Source organism: Mesoplodon bidens, assembly GCF_964165515.1.
Source record: "Mesoplodon bidens genome assembly, chromosome: 14".
Taxonomy (NCBI): domain Eukaryota; kingdom Metazoa; phylum Chordata; class Mammalia; order Artiodactyla; family Ziphiidae; genus Mesoplodon; species Mesoplodon bidens.
In genome coordinates, this window is record NC_138170.1 from 693,010 (window position 1) to 718,095 (window position 25,086).

The following is a 25,086-nucleotide window of genomic DNA, read 5'->3' on the forward strand; positions in this document are numbered from 1 at the left end:
TTTACATGATATAAAATAGCAAACTCGAGGTGAATTAAAGACCTTAATGTAAAAAAAAAGAAACAGTAAAAAACTGAAAAGAAAATCTAGGAAACAATGTGAAAAAAGCCAGGATTTGGGGAGGCTCTTTTAAGCCAGAACTTAAAAAACCCGAAAACTATTAAAGCAAATACAGACTACTTGAAAATTGTTTACATTTTTATGGAAAATACATGAATTCAAGAGATAAATAATAACACTAGAAAAAATATTTGAAATATTCATGACATGAAAAGTGTTTATACCTATAACATACAAAGAGCACCTAGAAAAAAATGACCAGAAAGCAATCCAACAGAAAAAGGGACAAAGGGGTATGAATAGACAATTTATAAAAGGGAAAATCCACATAACCAAAAATATTAAAAGAAGTTGTCCAAATTCTCTAGTTGTCAGGAAAATAAACACTATGCATTAACAATGTTAACATATTTTACATATTTTAGACTGACAAAACTAAAAAATCCTTAATATCTATTACTGTAGGTGATGTGGGGAAAACAGTAATTTAATCACTAGTGAAATGTTATAGTATTATACCTTTTTAGAAGGCAATCTGGCAACATAAAATAGAAACATACAACACATATACATATATGCATATGAATATAAACACAATCCATTACCTAGCAATTCCACTTGGAATCTATCCCATTGAAATAAAGCATCGGACTGTGGAGACATAAAAATGTTTACAGTAGCATTGTCTTTAGCATCAAAAACTGGAAGCAAAGTGAATTTTAATACAAATAGGGAAGAGAGTGTATAAATTATGATGCATCTATACCACAAGAATAATATTTAGCCATTGAAAAGAATGAGTTAAATCTACCTGTTGTCTCTGAAGCATCCAAACAATGTTTTGAGTGAGAAAAACAAAATTCAGGTGATAGTGAAAATCCTATATGTGTAAATGTATGGCTATTGTGCTTGTATTTCTGTCTATATGGTATTAAAGGGCCTGGACAAATAAGAAAGAATTTATACTAAGTTGTCAACAGAATTTTCTTTGAGCCTGGTGGGTCTGTGTTGTGTGCCAAGGAGGAAGTTCAGTAGAAAGGAGAGCTAAGGAAACAAATGTCAACTCTTGGAGAAAAAAAGCTTATGTAGGATCTTACTGATAAAATTTTGCAAAGTTATTCCCTGTGTGGGGAAGGAGTGATGCCAGAGCAAGTCCCTGCTTAGAAGGTGTGTGTGTGTGTGTGTGTGTGTGTGTGTGTGTGTGTGAATTAAGGACAACTTTTGCTACTGTATGGCTGAGGCATTTTATTAATGTGCAACTATCATGAATATGCTTTGTTTTTTATGTGGGAAAGAAATTAACTTCAGCAAATCATATGTACTTAGGACATGGCTACCAGTCATGAGGACCCAGGAACAGGAAGGAGCCACCTAGGGCAGCCTCACCTACTCTTCGGGGCCAGGAATTCAGACTCTTGAAGACCAGAGTAAGAAATGTAGGTGTTCTTCTGAGTTAGCTGGACCTTGTGGGACTTTAAGCAGGGTGACATGATTTGACATATGAAATGTATATATGGGATATTCTCCTTTTCACCGTCAGCCTCTTCTCATCCTTAACATTCTTCAGGCTTAACATTCAAATCCACAGATATGATTTTCTACACTCTTCCCTGGTTCCCCTCATTGTCTAGATTAATGCCTGCCTCTTCTCTTATCAGGCCTAATACCTTTGCTTGTCATAATACTGCCCATTTTGTGTAGGTAATTGTCTCTTTCTCTGTCACTATACTGTAAATGTTTTCTAGGCTATATCCACAGCACAGTAGTACCTGGTTCAAATTATCATCTTGCCCCACTAATGGAGGATTAATAGATAAATCCTGATTTTTTAGCATTTATTTTAAATTTATTTATATTTAGCTTTTATTATATACTTAGGATTTATTCTCTTTCTCCCCACCCCACCCGCAAGCATTGAGTAAAATTCCTTTAGAAAAAGTCAGGCCGTCTCCACCGGACAGGGAGAAAGAGGGAAAGATAGCTTTAAGACAGCTTGGGAGGAGAAATTAAAGGTGGACAGACACATACATACTCACGCTCTCTGTCAGCTCTTCGAGGTGGTGGAAGCAGCAGTGAGAGATCCAGAGTGGAAGAGAAGGTGTTCCCTTCCACAAGAAGGCTCTCCTTTGCTGCCTCTCTGAATGGGGTGGGGTGGGGTGGGATGGGGCAGGGTGGGCACTGTTCTTTTCAAGGTATCACTGGAGTTTTCTTTTCAGGGTTTAAGGGTGCTTGGAGGACCAGGCAGTGCAATATGCGATTCATATAAACGCTGAAATTCCAGGATTCAACAAAAGCAGAGTGAACTAGCAGATTCCCCGAAAGCATCGGATTTTAGCCCGGCTTAAATCCATACAATACGTTTCTGAACCTTAAAGCGCTTCCCGCGAAATACTTTGCTCCCTCTCAGGAGAAGCGCTCAACCAGGCAGAACGAGTGCATCAACTCGGCTCCCAGTCGAGTGCCGGCTTACTCAAATCCGAGCTTCCGCGCCCATCTCAGCCCACATCTCACAGTTCCGAGTCCCCGCAGTGAAAGGTGCGGGATCGGGCAGAGGGGTAGATGGCCCCCAGAAAGGCTCGGAAGATTCGAGTGCCCACGGAACCTCATCTCCCAGGGCGTCTGGCTGGAACGCCCTCAGAACCTCAGTCCACCTCGGTTTCTGCAAAACGGTTGGCACCTACTGGCGAGCCCCTCCCAGCTTCTCCCAGCGCCCTGTACCAACTTGGCCATTTGAAATGGTCTTGGACTAGGAGAAGAGGCCTCGAAGCCCGCCAGGGGCGGGTCTGGGGTGGGGAGATAAGGCGAACAGACATGCCCTCTAGTATTTATGCAAACCTGGCAGCCGGGTGGGGAGAGGAAGAAGAGCCCCCGACGCCACCCCGGGACCGGCTCTGGCCCACAGGCCGGAGAGGCGCGGAGGCAGAGGCTGCTGGTCTCGGGACGGCCAACGCGAGGCCGCAGTGGGTGCTGGCAGAGAGCCCAGAGATGCGCGCCTGGGAGACATACCGCTTCGCAGGGAGCTCAGCCCAGTCCCCACTGCCTGCGCGGGGACCTCATCTGGAGAGCGCCACTGGAGCTTTTCATGGGATGAGGGGTGGCTGGGGAAGGTGTCCCCAAAGCTTAGAACCTGTCACTGCTTCCCAGGGGAATCGGCCTGCTAGGGAAAGGAACTAGGTATTTTGGGAGTGTTTCGGGCTGGAGCGAGGCCCGGAGCGAGGGCTGGCACGTCGCCCCCACACTTGGCCAACTCCGACCGCCAGAAGCAGGGGCCTCTGCAGAGCTATGGCAGCATTCCTGCCCTCCCTGGATGTTGAGCGACCATCGCCACAGCTCTTTTGCGAATCCTTCCTTTCCCCTTGGTTCATCTGGGGTTCCAGCTGCGGACCCCATCTGGCGCAGTTACTCCGAGGTGACCTATCTAGCGCCCCCTCGAGGAGTGCGTGGGGAACCCGGCTTGCAGACTCTCACAGCAGGTAGCAGCAAAAGGCTTGGTGGCTGTGATGGTGCAGTGAGACAGTTGTCAACAGATGGTGCAGCTGCAGCTCTGCGCAAGGGGGCTGGCGAGCACGTAGCCAGGTACGGCCCCTTCCCAGTGACGTCTTCACAGTGGGTTATAAAGACCTCACGCGCAGGCTGCCGAGGTTCTGCTAACTCCCGAGCTGAGCAGGACCCGAGCCAAGAGGCGCCTGCAAAGCTGCAGACAGTGGCGGCGGTGGCGGTGGTAGTGAAAGCAAAGGAAAAAATCTCCAGCTGGGCGCAGGGCCCCGGAATTCCTGCCACAGGCTCTGAACTTTGACAGGTCGTGCTGTGACTAATACCCCCACGCCCACCTTCGCCCCGAAGTCCTCACGCAGCACAAGGCTTTGCCTTTCCCGCTGCAGATAGGAGGAATAACAGTTGCAAGCAGCAGCAGGTGCAGAAAGGTGGAGGATCTCTGCTTCCTGGAACCGTGACCCGTGGAATTTCTTTCTCTTTTCCAGCTCCACGCAGGAGAGACGCTGTCTCCAGATTACAGAACTCAAGTGCTTTCTGAAGCTCGAAAGTGGAGGAATTCAAAGCCACCAAGGGCATACAGCACATCTAGAAGCTTTCATCTTAGTGCCAAGTCTTCTGCTTACAAAGAAAGAGTTCAGCCCAGAAAGAGCCTGCAGCCCTCCTGTCCTGGTTAAACAGGTCTCTGACCCCAGGCGCTGGCTCAGGACCCTGCTGCAAAGGATTTGCGTGTGTGTGTACAGAGAGGAAGGTTTAATCGCTTAGCAGAAGAATGGATCACGTCCTCCCTGTGGACTCAGACCTCTTCCCAAACATCTCCACCAACACCTCGGAGCCCAACCAGTTTGTGCAGCCGGCCTGGCAAATTGTCCTTTGGGCAGCTGCCTACACAGTCATTGTGGTGACCTCCGTGGTGGGCAACGTGGTGGTGATGTGGATCATCTTGGCTCACAAGAGGATGAGGACAGTTACTAACTATTTCCTGGTGAACCTGGCCTTCGCAGAGGCCTCCATGGCTGCATTCAATACAGTGGTGAACTTCACTTATGCTGTCCACAACGAGTGGTACTATGGCCTGTTCTACTGCAAATTCCACAACTTCTTCCCCATTGCTGCTGTCTTTGCCAGTATCTACTCCATGACAGCTGTGGCCTTCGATAGGTGAGCTTGCCCTTTGTGGAAAAGGGAAAAAAATCCTTAAAGGAAGATAGCATTGCTATGGAGCTTCAGGGCTGGATAGTGCCTGGTTCAAGGTGGAGATTGGCCACCTGAACCCCTGGATTTATACTGACAGTTAGCTGAATCAGTTGTTGATGGGGGATTTTATCTTATCTCACGATTTTCTTTTCTATTTCTCTTTCTTTTTCTACTCTTTTTCACCCATCACCAGTCTCCCTTCCTTTATGTATACATCCCACCTTTTTTCTTCATTTCTCTCTTTTATTTTCCCCTTCTCCACTCATCTTGCTGACATTTTCCATTCAACTCCTACTTTGCTTCTTTCCATATATTCCTTCTCTCTTTTGCCTTTAAAGCCTGAAGGGGATACCCAGGATGTGGCCAAGGGGCCAACCCCTGGCTAGGGCTTTGTGAATCCTTGCAGGCCTGCTATTCAGCTGTACAGCCTTCTGATACCTTCCAGTTTTAAGTATACATAGGACAACTTTCTCATTTTCAATTTTTCCTGAATATTCAGGAACTTTCTGCTCCCAACACAACTCTCCAATATTATTTGGATGTGAAGAGCATTTTATTAGAATCATGAAATACTCAGGATTCTAATCCAGCTCTCTCTATGCTGCTAGGGGCTCTCATTCAGAAAAGAGAGGCAGTTATGTTGTTCTGAAGGAATTCCACAGTTAAGGATCCAAGAGTTTTTCTAAACTTCTCTGGCCATGTGAGGACAATGTTTTTAGCCTCTCTACATCTACAGAGAAACATGCTTGGCAAAGGCAATTAAAGGCAATTGAAAGCTCTTTCCCTCCTGCACCCAACAGGCTAGGGTTTGAGAGGCTGATTAAAAGTGAAAATGTTGGCATTTTCACATATTGGAGCTACAGTTCTGGAATGAAAGTGTCCTAAGGTGACATGATGGAAAATTGATCATTAGAGCACAGCTCTATTTGTATTGACTTTTTTGTGGGTGTCCTAGGTCGCTAATGTGTATATCTATGGGTGTACAAGTGTTAAATGTTTACCTAGGATGTGGAGGTATGTTTAAAACACCTACCACTGTGATTGTAAAATGAGTTCTTTTGATGGCCTTGCTGAGATAAATGAATATGAGAAGCCCAATGAAGGAGCTAAGAGAAAAACTTCAAAAAAATCATTCCCAAATTACTGAATTCCTTTGCATAGATATTTGTAATTGATTTGAGGTCTTTTGCAGGTTCTGTAGTCAATGATCACTTTTAAAATCAGAGAAAACAATGTTTCCTTTGCAGTGATGTCCAAATGCTAATTTTTAAGTTCCCTTTATGCAACTCTTAAGTGCTTAATATGTTGTGTGTAAAATAAGTTGTGGTGAATCAATTTATACTTTAAATGTAGAAGGGAAGCCAATTACTCAAAGTGGTAGTGAAGTGAATTCTTTTGTAAATTTATCTCTTATGCTATTCTGGTTTTTAGATATTTGGTTTGCTGAAAGTGAGGTACCTGTAATCTTTCTGCACTGACTTGCTCTTTTAACTTCACATCAGCCCCCTTAAACTTAGAAAACTCACAGCATGATGTATAACTGATTATATGTGCAGTGAAACCTGGTGCCTTGTCGGCCTTACACACACTGTCTTGATTATCCCTAAATTAGAGGGGAAGTTGGTATTTCTGCTACACCGGCTACTCGTGTGAGCTCAGGGACCTGACAGTCAGCATGAGCCCAAGCATTCAGTAGCTGATGGAGCACCAGAGGACAGCTCTCTTGCTTTGCTTACACAGAAATGACATGTTCCACAGCCCTTCTCCTTCTCTTTGAACTTAGAAGGTTAGGGGCAAGATTCAGGGTCAAACTCTTCAGTGGGTTGGGCAAGGAGCCAGATTTTGGCTGCTTTGACTCTGGCATCACAGGCTCCACTGTTTCTCTCCAGGCAAACCATAGACCCTGACCCTTCATGACACCTGCTCAGTGAGGTCAGAGGATCTCTGGTGTCAGAGCTGAGAGCAATGACAACAAGAAATGTCACCTGTGCCTGATGTGCAGATTATCAATGGCATGCTCAGGGCTAGAGTTCAAGGTAGAGTTAAGGATGATGCCTCAAGGCTGTGTCGCCAAGTCCTCCAAGTGTTCCTTCTGTTTTTCCTTGCCCAGCCTCATGAGCTGAGTAAATTAATCTCCTCAGGCCCTCTGATGAATCTAGCTCCACCACAGGCATGGTCATCAATTCTCTCCCAAGAATGCTTTAGAAAGGAAGAGACCTCCAGCTCTTTCCATATGAATGATCGCTTCTTTCTCCATCATGACAATGCAGACTTTGAGGAAAGGTTAAATTATCTTTTTGTACGCTCCTTGAATTTTTAACAGGTAATCTTTGAATCATCTTAAAAATGAAAGCAACGTGGTTTTCCAGATTATAAAATTAAACCTTGTTCATGAAGGACATAGAAACAAAAATACAAATCAACCATTAATTCACAATGCAACAGTAACACCTGTTAACAGTTGAATTTCTTTTATGACTATTACACTACATAATTGAAGTCAGAGCCTAGATAATTTTGTAGCTTACTTTTTTCCATTGATATTAATGGAAAACATTAATAATATTTTCCCATGTTATTAAAAAGTCTTCAGTCACATAATCATAGTGGCTTCCTATTATTCCATTTTATGAATGTGCCATATTACTTTAACCATCTCCCTACTGCTGGGAATCTAGGTGATGTCTAGATTTTTTTGCCATTATGATTAAAGTACTAATAAACATTACTGTATGATAATTTTATTCTGCTTTCTTGAATATTTCTTTAGGGTAGATTTCCCAGAAGTAGAATTACTGGGTCAAATGAAATGAAATTTTTAAAAACATTTCCTCCTAATTTTAAAAGATTATAAACTCTGGGCAGAGCAAGGAACATTTCTCTTCTGTCTTGTTTATCTTCTCAGAACAGAGAAGAGTGCTTGGCACTTAACAGTCACTACATGTTTATTGATTAAATGAATGAATGAATGAATAAAATAATACATGTTCCTGGAAGAACATCATCAATGGCATGCTCAGGGTTACATTAGGCATAAGGCTTCAAGGCTGTATCTCCAAGTCCTCCATTTAAAAAAAATGTAAAAATCTACAATTCCACTATTGACAGTTAACCTTTTAAAAGTCTGGAATGCTAGCTTATACTTTTTCTGTGTTATTTATACCACATAAAGTCACTCATACTTTTTAAGATAAATTTTGGATCATAATAAAAACAGTTTCAGCAGCTGTTTTTTTGTGTGTGTTTTGTTTTGTCCCTTAGCATCATATCATGGCCATTTTCCATGTCATGAAATAGTTTTCAAAATAAGATTTTCAATGGATGCATTATATTGCAAGGCTGTAATCATTTATTTAACCATTCCTCTATTTTTAGATGTATATTGTTTCCATTTTCAATGATTACGAGTAACTTTGAAATTAATATCCTTGACATAAATCTTTAGAGCATCCCTTGTTCTTTTCATAAAATAAACTCCTTAAAGTTAAATAGTTAGGTCAAACCGTCTTGGTAAACTATGCCAAATTTCCTTCTAGAAACAAAATGTAAGCAAAGAAAAAACTTCAGCTGCAGATTGTAGAACTAATTTGAATCTTTCTTGTAATCTTTCCATAGAATGAGGGGAGAGAGGGAATGAATGAGGTCCCCTTCAGAAGGAGTACTTATTTACTGAAGGCAATGACTACCTAGAATTTTTAAAAGCTGCAGAGATAAATATACTAAATAATATCATGTCTAACTCTAATTAAACTCCAAAAAACACCAGGGATTTTACTTTTTAAAACTCCATAAGATTTTTAAATTCCTTCCTATTCTACAAACTAAAAGGTGTGTGTGATGTTTCATGAAATTAGAAGCTGGAGGACACTGAGAGGTGACACCATTTTTCGGGAGCCAGTGATGATGACTGGTTCTAGTTTTGTGGAGCAACATCTAAGAAGAGAGGAGGGGGGATCCAATCCTTAAGCCCCGCAAAACGGGCTACAAAGGCAAAAGGTAACCTGACGTGGAACTGAGCACACAGCAACAGGAAGCTCAGAAAAGCTTTGGTCTGATAACACTGCTTCTCTACCTGGTAGGGGCAGTTATAATTTCATCAAGATGAAAGGTGAAAGTTGCTCACTACTCAGATTGGCTCCAGATATGTTGTATTTGAGTGAAAGAAAACATCTAATGATGGTCTCTGGACAATATGAAATTTGGTCAGGACCAAAAATATAGTTCCTCAGATAGGGGTAATTGTTGAAGATAGAAGAGGGAATGAACTCTCTGAGAGATTAAAAGAGGAACCAAGAGTAAAGACATGCATAAATAACAAAACTCTGCCTATTAATTCCCTGGTATCCATTTCACTCTGTTCCAGTCATACTCAGCTACAAGTCTAAATAGCCTGCTTCCCAAGTCTCTGCTAGACCTGCAGTCTGTCCTTGAACCTCACCTTGTTGACAGACTTGGATCTCAGGGTAGTCCTTCTCCATCACCCAGAGACGAGTCTTAGATCCCAAGATCCTTTACACTAATTTAGATAGATCTTACAATACATGACTAAGCACCTGAGTGTTGATGAGAATGTCCATTCACTAGAAGCTCATCCACAATAACTGACCCTGTCTTTCCAAATCAGGAATCTCGAATATCAGGGTTGATGCAGATCAACTTGAGTTGTTACATCTTGGATGAGTCATTTTGGCTGCAGAATTTTTCCTGGAGAGGTATAATGCCCACCTACTCTCTGGAGTTGCCCCACTGCACTTACCACATCCTCTCCCTATTCATATGACACCCCCTGCAGTGTCCTGAATGGTCAAGGCCCTTGGTGGTGAGGATGGGGTTAGCTATCAGAAACATAAATAGGTTCAAATGGGGGAAAATAAAGAGCAATTCTCAATGTAAAAGCACGTAGTAGGAGCACAGGACTTTGTTATTATTATTGTTGTTTAATTAGCAAATGGCAGAATAATGATCGTGAGGGAGAAACACACGGTTAACCTTGGACAAAGATCATCAGTCCATCAAGGGATGGGCCCACCAGGTAAGGTGGTTCCTGAATCAGGGCTTCATGTCTTCCCTCAAAGGGCTTATACTACATAATGAGGCAAATAAGACTGATTTAAAGATAACTACAACATAAGGTGTTATGTGATAGGTTTCACAGGTATTGTACAGACAAATTCTATAGGAGGGAAGAGGAGGGAGGTTATCTAGCAACAGTGATCAAGGAAGACCTCAAATGGTGGCAACTGATTTGGACCTTGAAGATTAGATAAGATTTTTAGAGAAGAAGATAAATAATGGTGACATTCTAGGTAACAGAAACAGTGTGACAAAAGTATGGAAGTAAAAAGTTGCAAAGTGTTTGGGGAGAATGACAGGCTGACTCAACTGAAGCGAATTCACAACCGAATCAGGGAACGAATGGAGGAGTTGGTCAGAAGAAAATGAGTCGATTTTGTTGGATTTTATGTGAAAATATAATGATTAGTTGGAAATGCCCAACAAGCAGTTTAAGAGATGGGGCTAGAGAATGAGAACCCAGGGACCAAAATGTTTACTTAGGAATTTTCCAAACAGATGGCTTATGGGAGAGTTGAAAATAGAGAACATCTCTTTTACCTATATATGTGTTTCCAGAGAAGAGACCAGAGATTCATGGAAATGTGCTATCAGGCCATAGGAGGGGAAAATGAAGAAACAGAGAGTTAGTGGAATAATCAGGATATGAGGAGTGACAAAAATTAAGAGAGGAAAATTGTGGTGGGTTATATTAATTATAGCGTCATTAAAATCCAAGGATGATGACATTGATTTTGGCAATTAGAGAACATAGGTGAGCTGTGATAGTGTCAGCAAAGTATGATAAGGGGGTATAAAGTTAGATGGCAGTGAGGGAAATGGCCTCTTCCTCATCCATCCATCCATCTATCCATTCATGAAACCATTTTTGAGCCCTTAACTATGTACCAGATGCTGAGGCAGTAAAACATCGCCTTTATCCTTCTGCTCTCTGTCTTCAGCTATTGACGAATTTATGAGCACCGTTATAACCCAATGTAATACGTACCATGCAGAGGGAGTCTGGAGACAAAGCAAAGAACTGTCCTTCGGAAGATGGGAAACACTTACGGTAAAATAAAGCAAAGAAGAGGAGGGGAGGAGGAAAGAAAGCAAAGTACAGAGAAAACAATGTGGAGTTTGGGTTTTTAAAAATAAACTTCAAGAGCACTGGATCAGGGAATTATCATAAGTATTTATTAATGTTTGTCACTTGGAAACTAGAAAGGAGATTTTATGTTAATAAAATTTATAATGATACCTTATGATGCATGCTCTCCAATCCATTGTCTCATCAAATCTTCATTACCAATGGGGATTGTGTTTCCACCTTGTAAAGACTATTAGAAACCATTTCTTTTAGCATCATCCTCTCCACTCCCTCATAGCTTGGAGACCCATGCAATTTTCATCTATGTGCCTTAGATATCTGCCTGTATACTCCTGCTCACGGTGGCTTTTGAGTGCTATATCATTTAAGGAAAGTGATGAAAGGGTCCTACTGTGTCAGAGATGATGTTAGAGCACTTTTGACAAGTTTTCACTCAAATAGTAATTCAACCCCACAACCTTCTAGACGAGGTCATTGTAAGAGGATCAAATTCTGCTTAAATATTTTACTCAATTTGTCTCATTTGTTAAAGCCATTCCATTTTGAATCATTATAAAATTATTCCTTTTGTTGAAGGAATAATGCCCCTGATTTGGGTCTGCCCTTACTAGTATAATGTCTCTTCCATGTGGCCGTCTCTGATAGATCCCTCCTGAAGCTTCTCTATCCTTGGTTAACTGTCCCTGATTCCTTCATCTTTCCATCTTCGTTGGTCTCTACTTGCTATTCCTGTTTGCTAATGGTCCTTTTAAATGAGAGTTTAACTAATGTCAGGAACTGAGCATTACCCTGTTACAATCACCTTGTCCATATCTTCCTGCTGTGGGGCTGGCATACTACCTGGTGACTTTGTCTTCTTAGACTTAGTTCAGGTGTCACCTCCACCAAGAAGCTGACCTTAATCTACAAGTCTAGATGAGGTGTCCTTTTTATATATTCCTATGTCATTTATGCAACTCTCTGTAACTTATTGGTCTCTCCCACACCTCCCTACCCACTAAATTGCAAACACCATGAAAACAGGAATGCTTTATCTGGTTTCCTCTTACCAGCAGCTATCCAGTTGCCTGGCACAGAATAGGTACTCATTAAAGTGTTTATAGTGGTTGATATGACTGTACCTCTCTTCTGCACACATCAACCAAAATCTAAAAGCTAGATCCAATGCATCAGACAGACTTCAAAGCACACCTATGATGCTATGCTTTGAAGCAAAAGAAAAATCAGGCCAAATTTATGTCTACCACGGAGTTTTGCTACAATATAGAACACTTTTGGTTTAGAACTCCCTGTTCAAGGATAACTACATGTACTAATTCACCTTGTCTCTTCCATACTTCACTTGACTTGTCCCCACTGGATTCCTGACCCACACTCTGTCCCCAACAGGTATTACACCCCAGGAGAACACCTTTAGTTGAAAGAGGTGTTTATCATTTCTACCTTACCTCCAGTCTATCAAGGCATACTGATAACTGAGATATTTCATGAACACTTCTGTGGCCCAACTGTTGCCAACCCCTCTGGCTTTTTCTCCAACAGCCCTGCTAGCAACAGGAAGTGAACTCTCTGCTTTACTTAGCCTTCCTGAGGCAGGACCAGCAAAAACCTCTCTTCCATCCAGCCCTACAAGTCCTATAACTACAGTGGTTGTCTGAACACCTAGACTATACCATGTTAAAATACCACCACAGACACAGCAAAATTCCAGCAGAGTGGCCTGAGAACGTCATAGACCTGGAGGACAGATGGGGAAACTAACTTACATTGCCCAAACCTTCTCTCTTGCCACATTTAGAAGCTATGATTACAACTTATTAGAAGGGGAAATATGAGGCTCTATGGATAAGAACCCCAGGGATGAAAAGACGGTTTAATGATGCCCATGTGATATAAATCTTAGCATGAGTATTAATATATGAACTGCCTTAGGAACTTTGTCTAAGCAGCCTGGAGTCTGATGCCCTTTCCTTCTCTTTATAATTCTTTACTAAATCTACTTTCCAATTCAGCTTTATCATTACGTTTAATATTTAGGACTCTCCGTGAAGTGCCTTTCATGTCCTTTGTATAAGAATGTCTTTTAATAACCTTACATCTGACCTTTGATTATGGAGTTTAGTGTAGGAAAGAGCACAAGCAGCGGATTCCAACAGTGGTTCTACCACTTACTAGGTATGTGAATATGGGCAAGATACTTAACCTCTCTGGGCCTCAATTTCCCCATCTGATAAAAGGGATATTAATAAAAGTTACCTTGTGGATTATTGCTGCAAGGAGAGAAGGAAAAGGAAAGGAATGGAAAGATCTGAAAAGTTCCTGATCTGTGATCTCCAATAAACACTGACACACCATTATAGCCATTATACACACCCATTTCTGTCAGCCTCCTCTTGGATTCCTTCTATATTAGGTATAACAGCAATAAGGTGAAACAATTATATCCTTCGCCCCAATAAATATAGTTTAAAATACTTCTAATTGGGTCACCAAACCTGTTGCTAAATGCCATCCAGCTTCTTTCCCACCTGTGGAGATGCACACACCTTCTACCAGAAGCCAAGCATTTGGATATTGTATACTGTTGACTCTTGAACAACAGGAGTTTGAATTGCATGGGTCCACTTATACCCAGATTTGTTTCAATAGTAAATAATATAGTTCTACTCAGTCAGTGACTGGTTGAATCCACAGATATGGAGGAACAGAAGGCAGGCTATAAATTATACTGTGGATTTTCAAGGGTTGGTTCCTCTGATCCCTGTATTGTTCAAGAGTCAACTGTATTACAGCCCAGAAAAACCAAATCATTTTCTTTTATACCATCTCCAAAATTACACAGTCACTTCCTACATCCTGTATGTCCCAAAGTCACCACCCTCACATGAAGCATCATTTTCATGTTTAATGACTAGGGAGAACTTGGTTATAGCAAAAAACTCTTACTTGCTGCATGTGTTTTCGTTGATACTTAATTTGTATTTCTTTTGCCTTTGAACACATCTTCTAAATCTTGGAAGTTTTCTTATAAATCTAGTTTGTATGTATTAAACATCCACTTTCCCTTGTCCTGGGACTAATGCTCAATTTACTATTAAGTATGAGATGGCGTCCTTCCACCTAAACATTTAGCAACATTTTCAAACTTAATCAATTGAACGATCTTACATATTTCCAATTAGTCACAAAATTTTATAAATAAATCAAATAAGCTTAAAAATGTAAACATCACATTTAAACTTGTAAATTTCACTAAATATTTCGAACTATAATTGCAAACTTAATACATCTGGTTTTGTTAAAACTTCAGATCCCTAACTGGATGATTTATAAGTAGGAGAAACAAAATCTTTCTCGGAACTTACATAATTCCAGCAAAGCTAATAAATCAAAACTTCTAAATTAACATATCAAATTCTCTTAAAACATGTCAACCTCCTAAGAACTACACTTACAAATTCAATAAATGAGGTTCTCATGAGTATCTAAACAATGACTATGATATTACTTAGTTAAATCTTCTTAAGTATTTCACTTAAAATTATAAATCTGGTAGGTCAAATTCTCTAATATTTCAGATTCTCATTTCCAACATATTAAAAACAATCACACATAAAGTAACATATACTACTCATAAAACTTACTTCTACACCCACACTTCTTACATAGAAGTACCACTTCTCCATTGTCTATTAACTTTTTAAAAAGGCCTTGCTATGGTTACAGAGTTACACAAGCAGAGGTGGCAGAATCATCTTCTCCTTAAGGGGCCACTGAATTTCTGGAATCAGGGTTGAGTCAGAGATCTGAATCTGGGTGTGCCTTTCAGGGGTCTTGCCCAGAGCTGCCACCCAATACCCTGTGCCCTTTTCACAGTGGAGCTCTGCTGGCTCAGTGCCCAAGGTACCACCCACACGTTGCTACTGGAATTGACTTTTGTAGGTCCACTGTGTCTGGTATTTCTGTGGCTTCCTTCAAGTTTTACCCCTTACCAAATTTCATCTTAACATTTTATCATCTGATTTACCTAGATGGAATCACACAGAGCTTCAGACCATACTTAGTTCGCATCCAACTGCTTTACTACCTGAGTAGAACTAGCTGCATACTGTATTCTTTTTTATTTTACCTTCTTATCAACTTCCATTTTGGACTAGCTCATTGATATGGATAAAATGACAAGAAAAAAAAAACTACCATCTGTCCTGGTTCCTTCAGTTTCTTTTCTGAGACTTTGATGTCATGAAAAATATGTGCCAGAATTTTTATGGATGTATCCTGTCTCTTCACATGAATCATTAAAAATGGAAGGGCCTCCTTAGGGCCCACTGGGCCTTTGGCTTCTGGAACACACAGGGCTGAGTCCATGTTGACAGCCTGGAGGCTTCAGGACACAACAGGGTAGAGTTCATGCTAATGGGAGCCAAGTCTCCTCAGGACTTGCTGGGTCTTCAGCTTTGGGACGTTGTGGGGTCCAGTTCACACTGATGGGAGCCCCGTCTCCTCTGGACCTGCTGGGAGGTGGTGCAGCTGAAGGAAAAGGTAATCCACAGGACCCAAGACATGGTAGCTACTAATATACTATTCCCATGGTGCCCCTTAATAACATGAGGACTCCTGGAAAGGAAACAAATATCACAATTTGGTTGAATTTGGTCTGGCCATGTGGCTGACAGGGTCTTTTTCCTTGGCCCGGTGTCAGGTTTGTGCCTCTGAGGTGGGAGAGGTGACTTCAGGATATTAGTCCACCAGAGACCTCCCAGCTCCACATAGTATCAAATGGTAAAAGCTCTCCCAGAGATCTCCATCTCAACGCTAAGACCCAGCTCCACTCAGTGATCAGCAAGCCACAGGTCTGGAAACCGTATGCCAAACAACGAGCAAGAAAGGAACACAACACCATCCATTAGCAGAGAGGCTGCCTCAAATCATAATAAGGTCACAGGCACCCCAAAACACACCATCGAGGACAGTGCTGCCCACCAGAAAGACAAGATCCAGCCTCATCCATCAGAACACAGGCACCAGTCTCCTCCACCCGTAAAGCTGGAGTAGCAACCCACTGAAACAACCTTAGCTACTGGGGGCAGACACCAAACACAGTGGGAACCACAAACCCACAGCCTGCAAACAGGAGTCCCTAAACACAGTAAGTTAAGCAAAATGAGAAGACAGAGAAATATGCAGCTGATGAAGGAGCAAAGTAAAAACCCACCAGACCAAACAAATGAAGAGGAAATAGACAGTCTACTTGGAAAAGAATTCAGAGTAATGATAGTAAAGATGAGCAGAAATCTTGAAAGTAAAATGGAGAAGATACAAGAAACGTTTAACAAGGAGCTAGAAGAACTAAAGAGCAAACAAACAATGATGAGCAAGACAATAACTGAAATTAAAGATTCTCTAGAAGGAATAAGTAGCAGAATGAATGAGGCAGAAGAAGGATAGGTGACCTGGAAGATACAATAGTGGAAATAAGTACTGCAGAGCAGAATAAAGAAAAAAGAATGAAAAGAATTGAGGACAATCTCAGAGACTTCTGAGACAACATTAAATGGAACAGAATTCAAATTAAAAGGGTCCCGGAAGAAGAAGAGAAAAAAAAAAAAAGGACTGAGAAAGTATTTGAGGAGATTATAGTTCAAAACTTCCTCGATATGTGAAAAGAAATAGACAATGAAGTCCAGGAAGCACAGAAAGTCACATACAGGATAAATCCAGGAGAAACATTCCAAGACACATAATAATGAAATTATCAAAAATTAAATACAAAGAAAAAATATTAAAAGCAGCAAGGGAAAAACAACAAATAAAATACAAGGGAATCCACATAAGGTTAACAGAAACTCTGAAAGACAGAAGAGAGTGGTAAGACATATTTAAAGTAATGAAAGAGAAAAACCTACAACCAAGATTACTATACTGAGCAAGAATCTCTTTCAGAATCAATGGAGAAATTAAAACCTTCACAGACAAGCAAAAGCTAAGAGAATTCAGCATCACCAAACAAGCTTTACAACAAATACTAAAGGAATATCTCCAGGCAGTAAACACAAGAGAAGAAAAAAATACCTACAATAACAAATGCAAAACAATTAAGAAAATGGTAAGAGGAACATATATATTGAAAATTACCTTAAAGGTAAATGGATTAAATGCTCCAACCAAAAGACACAGACTGACTGAATGGATACAAAAACAAGACCCATATAAATGCTGTCTACAAGAGACCCACCTCAGACCTAGGGACACATACAGACTAAAAGTGAGGGGATGGAAAAAGATATTCCATACAAATGGAAATCAAAAGAAAGCTGGAGTAGCAATTCTCATACCAGACAAAATAGACTTTACAATAGACTATTACAAGAGACAAAGAAGGACATTACATAATGAACAAGGGATCAATCCAAGAAGAAGATATAACAATTGTAAATATTTATGCACCCAACATAGGAGCACCTCAATACATAAGGCAAATGCTAACAGCCATAAAAAGGGAAATCGAAAGAAATACAATGATAGTAGTGAATTTTAACACCCCACTTTCACCAATGGACAGATCATCCAAAATGAAAATAAATAAGGAAACATAATCTTCAAATGACACATTAAACAAGATATATATATGGCTGATTCACTTTGTTATAAAGCAGAAACTAACACACGATTGTAAAGCAATTATACTTCAATAAAGATGTTAAATTATTTTTTTTAAATGGAGGGGTAAGTGCCTGTTGGTTTGACAAATCCAGGCTCTCAGCATGTTTCACATCTGTGCCTAGAGACGTTATGTGCCTCCTGTGTAAAAGGTCTAAACAGCAGTTTCCACTCCTTAGTGGCAAGGCTTTTATTCTTGGAGCCTGGAAGACTTGAATCATCCAAATGGATAATGAGATTTTCCTTTCTTCAGATCAGCTGGGTTACCCTATGTGAACAGAGTCTCATGGCTTTTTCACAGCTTTAGGCGTGCTGAGTTCCTTTACCTCACCTTCTTTCTCAGCGTCATAGGTTTCAGATAACAAAATAAATGATGCTCTGTTCTTACAGCTGAACCCAGTACTCTAAGCCATATAAGGACTGATGAGCATTCAACCTCACAAATCGCACAACTGCCTGCAGGGACAGTGCTGAACAGTCATACCAGCTACCCTTCCAATCTATCATAGAATATAACAGAGACATTAATTTTTTTTTTTTTTTTTTTTTTTTTTTTTGGCGATACGCGGGCCTCTCACTGTTGTGGCCTCTCCCGCTGTGGAGCACAGGCTCCGGACGCGCAGGCCCAGTGGCCATAGCTCACGGGCCCCGCCGCTCCGCGGCATGTGGGATCTTCCTGGAACAGGGCACGAACCTGTGTCCCCTGCATTGGCAGGCGGACTCCCAACCACTGCACCACCAGGGAAGCCCCAGAGACATTAATTTTTAAAAGCATTATTTGTACATTTAGTGGCATGAGGTGAGATTAGGAGGATAAACTTAAATACCAAACTTGTACAATTACTTAATTAACTAAATTTTACTGTGGAGAAATTTCCTCTTGAATAATTAATATGTTTCATAAGAGTATTTGTCTGACTCTGAAAATGTTTTTAAAAACCTCATTAAATATTCTTCTATAAGATCATGTATAATGGTTACAAAGTGTTATAATTTTAATAATCCCATCTCCAAAAAATTTGTAGGTGTTTCTAACTTTTGCTACAATATGTGATTTGTTATTGGTACGTTTTAGCTAAATTTGCACACAGGCACAATTATTAGGATAAATTCTTAGAAAAAAGGCTATTAAGGGTGTCAGATATTTATAAGGCTTTGGCTTCATTCTGCTAAATTGGTATTCAGAAAGTTTTAACAATTTAACAGGATGAATCAGAAAATATAGACCCATTGTATAGGAGTGCTACTTTCCCCATATTCCTAACAATTTCACGGATATATTTTCCAATTTTAAAGATTAAAATTGTTAATTATGATTGATTTCTTACTATTAAGATTGAATATTTTTGTATATTTATTATTCCTTTAGAATTCACTTTTTGTGCATTACCTACTTATGACCCTAGATTTTATTTTATTTTTCTTTTTTAAATTAAATTTAATTTTTTTTATACAGCAGGTTCTTATTAGTTATCTATTTTATATATATTAATGTATATATGTCAATCTCAATCTCCCAATTAATCCTACCACCACCACCACCCCACACACACCTCTCTTTTCCTCCTTGGTGTCAATAGGTTTGTTTTCTACATCTGTGTCTCTATTTCTGCCTTACAAACCGGTTCATCTGTAACATTTCTCAAGATTCCACATATATGTATTAATGTAAGGCATTTGATTTACTCTTTCTCACTTTACTCTGTATGACAGTCTCTAGGTCCATCCACGTCTCTACAAATGACCTAATTTCATTCCTTTTTAATATTCCATTGCATATATGTACCACATCTTCTTTATCCATTCGTCTGTCAATGGGCATTTGAGTTTATTTTTGTGTATGGTGTAGGGAGCGTTCTTTTTTTTAAACATCTTTATTGGAATATAATTGCTTTACAATCGTATGTTAGTTTCTGCTTTATAACAAAGTGAATCAGCTATACATATACACATATCCCCATATCTCCTCCTTTGGTGTCTCTCTCCCACCCTCCCTATCCCACCCCTGTAGGTGGTCACAAAGCACAGAGCTGATATCCCTATGATATGCGGTTCCTTCCCACCAGCTACCTATTTTACATTTGGTAGTATATATAAGTCCATGCCACTCTCTCACTTCATCCCAGCTTACCCTTCCGACTCCCCGTGTCTTCAAGTCCATTCTCTATGTCTGCATCTTTTTTCCTGTCCTGCCCCTAGGTTCTTCATAACATTTTTTTTTTAGATTCGATATATACAGGTTAGTATAAGCTATTTGTTTTTCTCTTTCTGACTTACTTCACTCTATATGACAGACTCTATGTCCATCCACCTCACTACAAATAACTCAGTTCCGTTTCTTTTTATGGCTGAATAATATTCCATTGTATATATGTGCCACATCTTCTTTATCCATTCATCTGTCAATGAACACTTAGGTTGCTTCCATGTCCTGGCTATTGTAAATAGAGCTGAAATGAATATTGTGGTACATGACTCTTTTTGAATTATGCTTTTTTCAGGGTATATGCCCAGTAGTGAGAGTGCTGTGTAGTATGGTAGTTCTATTTGTCGTTTTTAAGGAACCTCCATACTGTTCTCCATAGTGGCTGTATTAATTTACATTGCCATGAACAGTGCACGAGGGTTCATTAGGGAGGGTTCTAATTTCACTCTTTTACATGTAGCTGTCCAGTTTTCCCAGCACCACTTATTGAAGAGACGGTCTTTTCTCCATTGTATATCCTTGCCTCTTTTTTCATAGATTAGTTGACCATAGGTGCATGGGTTTGCCTCTGGACTTTCTAACCTGTTTCATTAATCTGTATTTCTGGTTTTGTGCCAGTACCATATTGTCTTGATTACTGTAGCTTTGCAGTATAGTCTGAAGTCAGGGAGTGTGATTCCTCGAGCTCCATTTTTTTCCATCAAGATTGCTTTGGCTATTCAGGGTTTTCTGTGTCTGCACACAAATTTGAAGACTTTTTGTTCTGGTTCTTTAAAAAAAAATGCTGTTGGTAATTTGAGAAGGATTGCATTGAATCTGTAATTATTTTGGGTAATGTAGTCATTTTCACAATATTGATTCTTCCATTCTAAGAATATGGTGTATCTCTCCATCGGTCTGTGTTGTCTTTGATTTCTTTCTTCAGCGTCTTATAGTTTTCTGAGTACAGGTCTTTTACCTCCTTATGTAGGTTTATTCCTAGGTATTTTATATTCACAGTGGTGAATGGGATTGTTTACTTGATTTCTCTTTCTGATCTTTCATTGTTAGTGTATAGGAATGCAAGAGATTTCTGTGCATTAGTTTTGTATCCTTCAAATTTACCAAATACATTGATTAGCTCTAGTAGTTTTCTGATGGCATCTTTAGGATTATCTAAATATAGTATCATGTCATTTGCAAACAGTGATCGTTTTTCTTCTTCTTTTCCAATTTGTATTTCTTTTTTTTTCTTTTTCTTCTCTGATTGCCATGGCTAAGACTTCAAAACTATCTTGAATAATACTGGTGACAGTGGACATCCTTGTCTTGTTCCTGATCTTAGAGGAAATGCTTTCATTTTTTTCACCAAATTGAGAATGATATTTGCTGTTGGTTTGTCATATATGGCCTTTATTATGTTGAGGTAAGTTCCCTCTATGTCCACTTTCTGGAGTTTTTATTATAAATGGGTTGAATTTTGTCAAAAGCTTTTTCTGCATCTATTGAGATGATCATATGGTTTTTATTCTTCAGTTTGTTAATATGGTGTATCACATTGATTGATTTGCATATATTGAAGAATGCTTGCATCCCTGGGATAAATCCCACTTGATCATTTTATATGATCATTTTAATGTGTTTTTGGATTCTCTTTACTAGTATTTTGTTGAGGATTTTGCATCTATATTCATCAGAGATATTGGTCTGTAATTTTTCTTTCTTTTTTTTTTTTTTTTTGTAGTATCTTTGGTATTGGTATCAGGGTGATGGTTGCCTCGCAGAATGAGTTTGGGAATGGTCCTTCCTCTGCAATTTTTTGGAAGAGTTTGAGAAGGATAGGTGTTATCTCTTCTCTAAATGTTTGATAGAATTCGCCTGTGAAGCCATCTGTTCCTGGACTTTTGTTTGTTGGAGGGTTTTTAACCACAGTTTCAATTTCATTACCTGTGATTTGTCTGTTCATATTTTCTATTTCTTCCTGGTTCAGTCTTGGAAGGTTATACCTTTCTAAGAAGTTGTCCATTTCTTCCAGGTTGTCCATTTTATTGGTCCTGAGTTGCTTGCAGTAGTCTCTTAGGATGCTTTGTATTTCTGTGGTGTCCGTTGTATCTTCTCTTTTTTTAATTCTAATATTATTGTTTTGAGTCCTCGCCTTCTTTCTTGATTAGTCTGGCTAAATGCTTATCAATTTTGTTTATCTTCTCAAAGAACCAACTTTTAGTTTTATTGATCTTTGCTCTGTTTCCTTTGTTTCTATTTCATTACATCTGCTCTGATCTTTATGATTTCTTTCCTTCTCCTAACTTTGGGTTTTGTTTGTTCTTCTTTTTCTATTTTCTTGAGGTGTAAAATTAGATTGTTTTTTTGAGATTTTTCTTGTTTCTTGAAGTAGGATTTTATTGCTATAAACTTCCCTCTTATAACTGCTTTTGCTGCATCCATGGGTTTCGGGTTGTCGTGTTTTCATTGTCATTTGTTTTTAGGTATTTTTGAATTTCCTCTTTGATTTCTTCAGTGATCTCTTGGTTACTTAGTAACGTATTGTTTAGGCTGCATGTGTTTGTGTTTTTTATGTTTTTTCCCCTGTAATTTATTTCTAATCTCATAGCGTTGTGTTTGGAAAAGATGATTTCAATTTTCTTAAATTTACTGAGGCTTGATTTGTGACCCAACATGTGATATATCCTGGAGAATACTTCGTGTGCATGTGAGAAGAAAGTTTAATCTGCTGTTTTTGGATGGAATGTCCTATAAATATCAATTAAATCTCTCTGGTCTATTGTGTCATTTAAAGCTTCTGTTTCCTTATTGATTTTCTGTCTGGATGATCTGTCCATTGGTGTAAGTGAGATGTTAAAGTTCCCAACTATTATTGTGTTACTGTCAAATTCCTCTTTTATAGCTGTTATGATTTGCCTTATCTATTGTGGTGCTCCTATGTTCAGTGCATATATAGTTATATTTGTCATATCTTCTTCTTGGATTGATCCCTTGATCATTATGTAGTGTCCTTCCTTGTCTCTTGTAATATTCTCTATTCTAAAGTCTATTTTTTCTGATATGAGAATTGCTACTCCAGTTTTCTTTTGATTTCCATTTGCATGGAATATCTTTTTCAATCCCCTCACTTTCAGTCTGTATGTGTCCCTAGGTCTGAAGTGGGTCTCTTGTAGACAGCATGTATATGGGTCTTGATTTGTATCCATTCATCAAGCCTGTGTCTTTTGTTTGGAGCATTTAATCCATTCACATTTAAAGAAATTATCAATATGTATGTTCCTGTTACCTTTTCCTTAATTGTTTTGTTTTTGTAGGTCCTTTTCTTCTCTTGTGTTTCCCACTTAGAGGAGTTCCTTTAGCATTTGTTGTAGAGCTGGTTTGGTGGTGCTGAATTCTCTTAGCTTTTGCTTGTCTGTAAAGCTTTTGATTTCTCTGTTGAATCTGAATGAGATCCTTACTGGGTAGAGTTATCTTCCTTGCAGATTCTTCCTTTTCATCACTTTAAATATATCGTGCCACTCCCTTCTGGCTTGTAGAGTTTCTGCTGAGAAATCAGCTGTTAACCTTATGGGAGCTCCTTTGTATGTTATTTGTCATTTTTCCCTTGTTCCTTTTAATACTTTGTCTTTAATTTTTTTCAGCTTGATTACTGTGTGTCTCAGCATGTTTCTCCTTGGGTTTATCCTGCATGGGACTCTCTGCAGTTTCTGGATTGGGTGGCTATTTCCTTTCCCATGTTAGGGAAGTTTTCAACTATAATCTCTTCAAATATTTTTTGGGTCCTTTCTCTGTCTCTTCTCCTTCTGGGACACTTATAATATGAATGTTTGTGCATTTAATGTTGTTCCAGTGGTTTCTTAGTCTATCTTCATTTCTTTTCATTCTTTTTTCTTTATTCTGTTCCACAGCAGTAAATTCCACCATTCTGTTTTCCAGGTCACTTATACGTTCTTCTGCCTCAGTTATTCTGCTATTGATTCCTTCTAGTATATTTTTCATTTCAGTTATTGTATTGCTAATCTCTGTTCTTCTTTAATTCTTCTAGGTCTTTGTTCTGTAATTCTTCTAGGTTTTTGTTACACATTTCTTACATCTTCTTGATCTTTGCCTCCATTCCTTTACCAAGGTCCTGGATCATCTTCACTATCATTATTCTGAATTCATTTTCTGAAGGTTGCCTATCTTCACTTCATTTTGTTGTTTTTCTGGGGTTTTATCTTGTTCCTTCATCTGGTACATAGTCCTCTGCCTTTTCATTTTGTCTGTCTTTCTGCAAATGTGGTTTTTGTTCCACAGGGTGCAGGATTGTAGTTCTTGCTTCTGCTGTCTGCCCTCTGGTGGGTGAGGCTATCTAAGAGGCTTGTGCAAGCTTCCTCATGACCCTGGATTTTAAAATTTACATCTCCATGTTTAAGTTACATATTAAGTTGCAACAACTGTATATTAAGGATATAGCCTTTTGACTGTCATACACTGCAAATATTTTTCCATGTTTCTGGTTAAAATTTCAATTTCCTCTTCAGTGATTATCTTAATTTAAATTATTTTTTTAATAGATACATCCATCTCTCTTTCCTTTTATGGTTTCTCCCTTTGGTTTTATGCTTAGAGAGCCTTCCTCAACCTAAAAGTAAACAAATATGAAGAAACTACTTCATTTGCTTTTATATTTTAGAGATTTTTTTCTTAAATTGTTAATCCATCAGTAATTTAATTTAGATTATGTCTAATTTTTTAAATGCCATATATGTTTATCTGTTGTCCAAACACTATTTATTGAAAGATCATTTCCCTACTGATTTGAGATTTTTCCTTTCTTGGACTCTGAATTTTATGGATACTTGAGCTGTGTTTTGATTTATCTGTTTTGCTGCCTGACTATTCCTTTAATAGTACTGGCATGAAATTATTCATCTTGATAAATTCTGGATTCATTATTTACAATTTCTCTATTGAAAAGTTCTAATTGAATTTTTGTTGGAAAAGCATTAAATGTATTAAATTTAGAAATTAACTTTAGCAGTAATTGTTGGCATATCAAGCTTTTTTTTTCAATGTATACACATTGTGTATTTTCTATGTATTCAAGCCCATATGTTTTCTTATACAATTTTTTTGTGTTTTTCTTCATATAACACTTCACATTTCTTTAAACATTTAACAATTTAATATTTTAAATTGCTAATTAAAATGCAATTATTTCCCCAAGGTTTTTTCTAATGGTTATTGTTGGTGTACTAGAAAGCTATTGATATTTTTTATAATCATTTTGAAACCATGTCTTAATGAACCTTGCATAGCTGAAATCCTGTTTTTCCTGTTGTTT

At 39.0% G+C, this 25,086-nt stretch overlaps 1 protein-coding gene across 1 annotated transcript in view; it reads left to right on the forward strand.

The window, feature by feature from the left end:
• Positions 1-4,324: 4,324 nt before the first annotated feature.
• TACR1 (tachykinin receptor 1) overlaps positions 4,325-25,086 on the forward strand; it is a gene marked incomplete at both ends in the record, with an annotated part of 93,392 nt that continues 72,630 nt past the window's right edge. The window contains one exon of the mRNA XM_081254656.1: positions 4,325-4,713. Within this exon, the coding sequence (XP_081110782.1) occupies positions 4,325-4,713 (389 nt within the window). The remainder of the gene's footprint in view (positions 4,714-25,086) is intronic.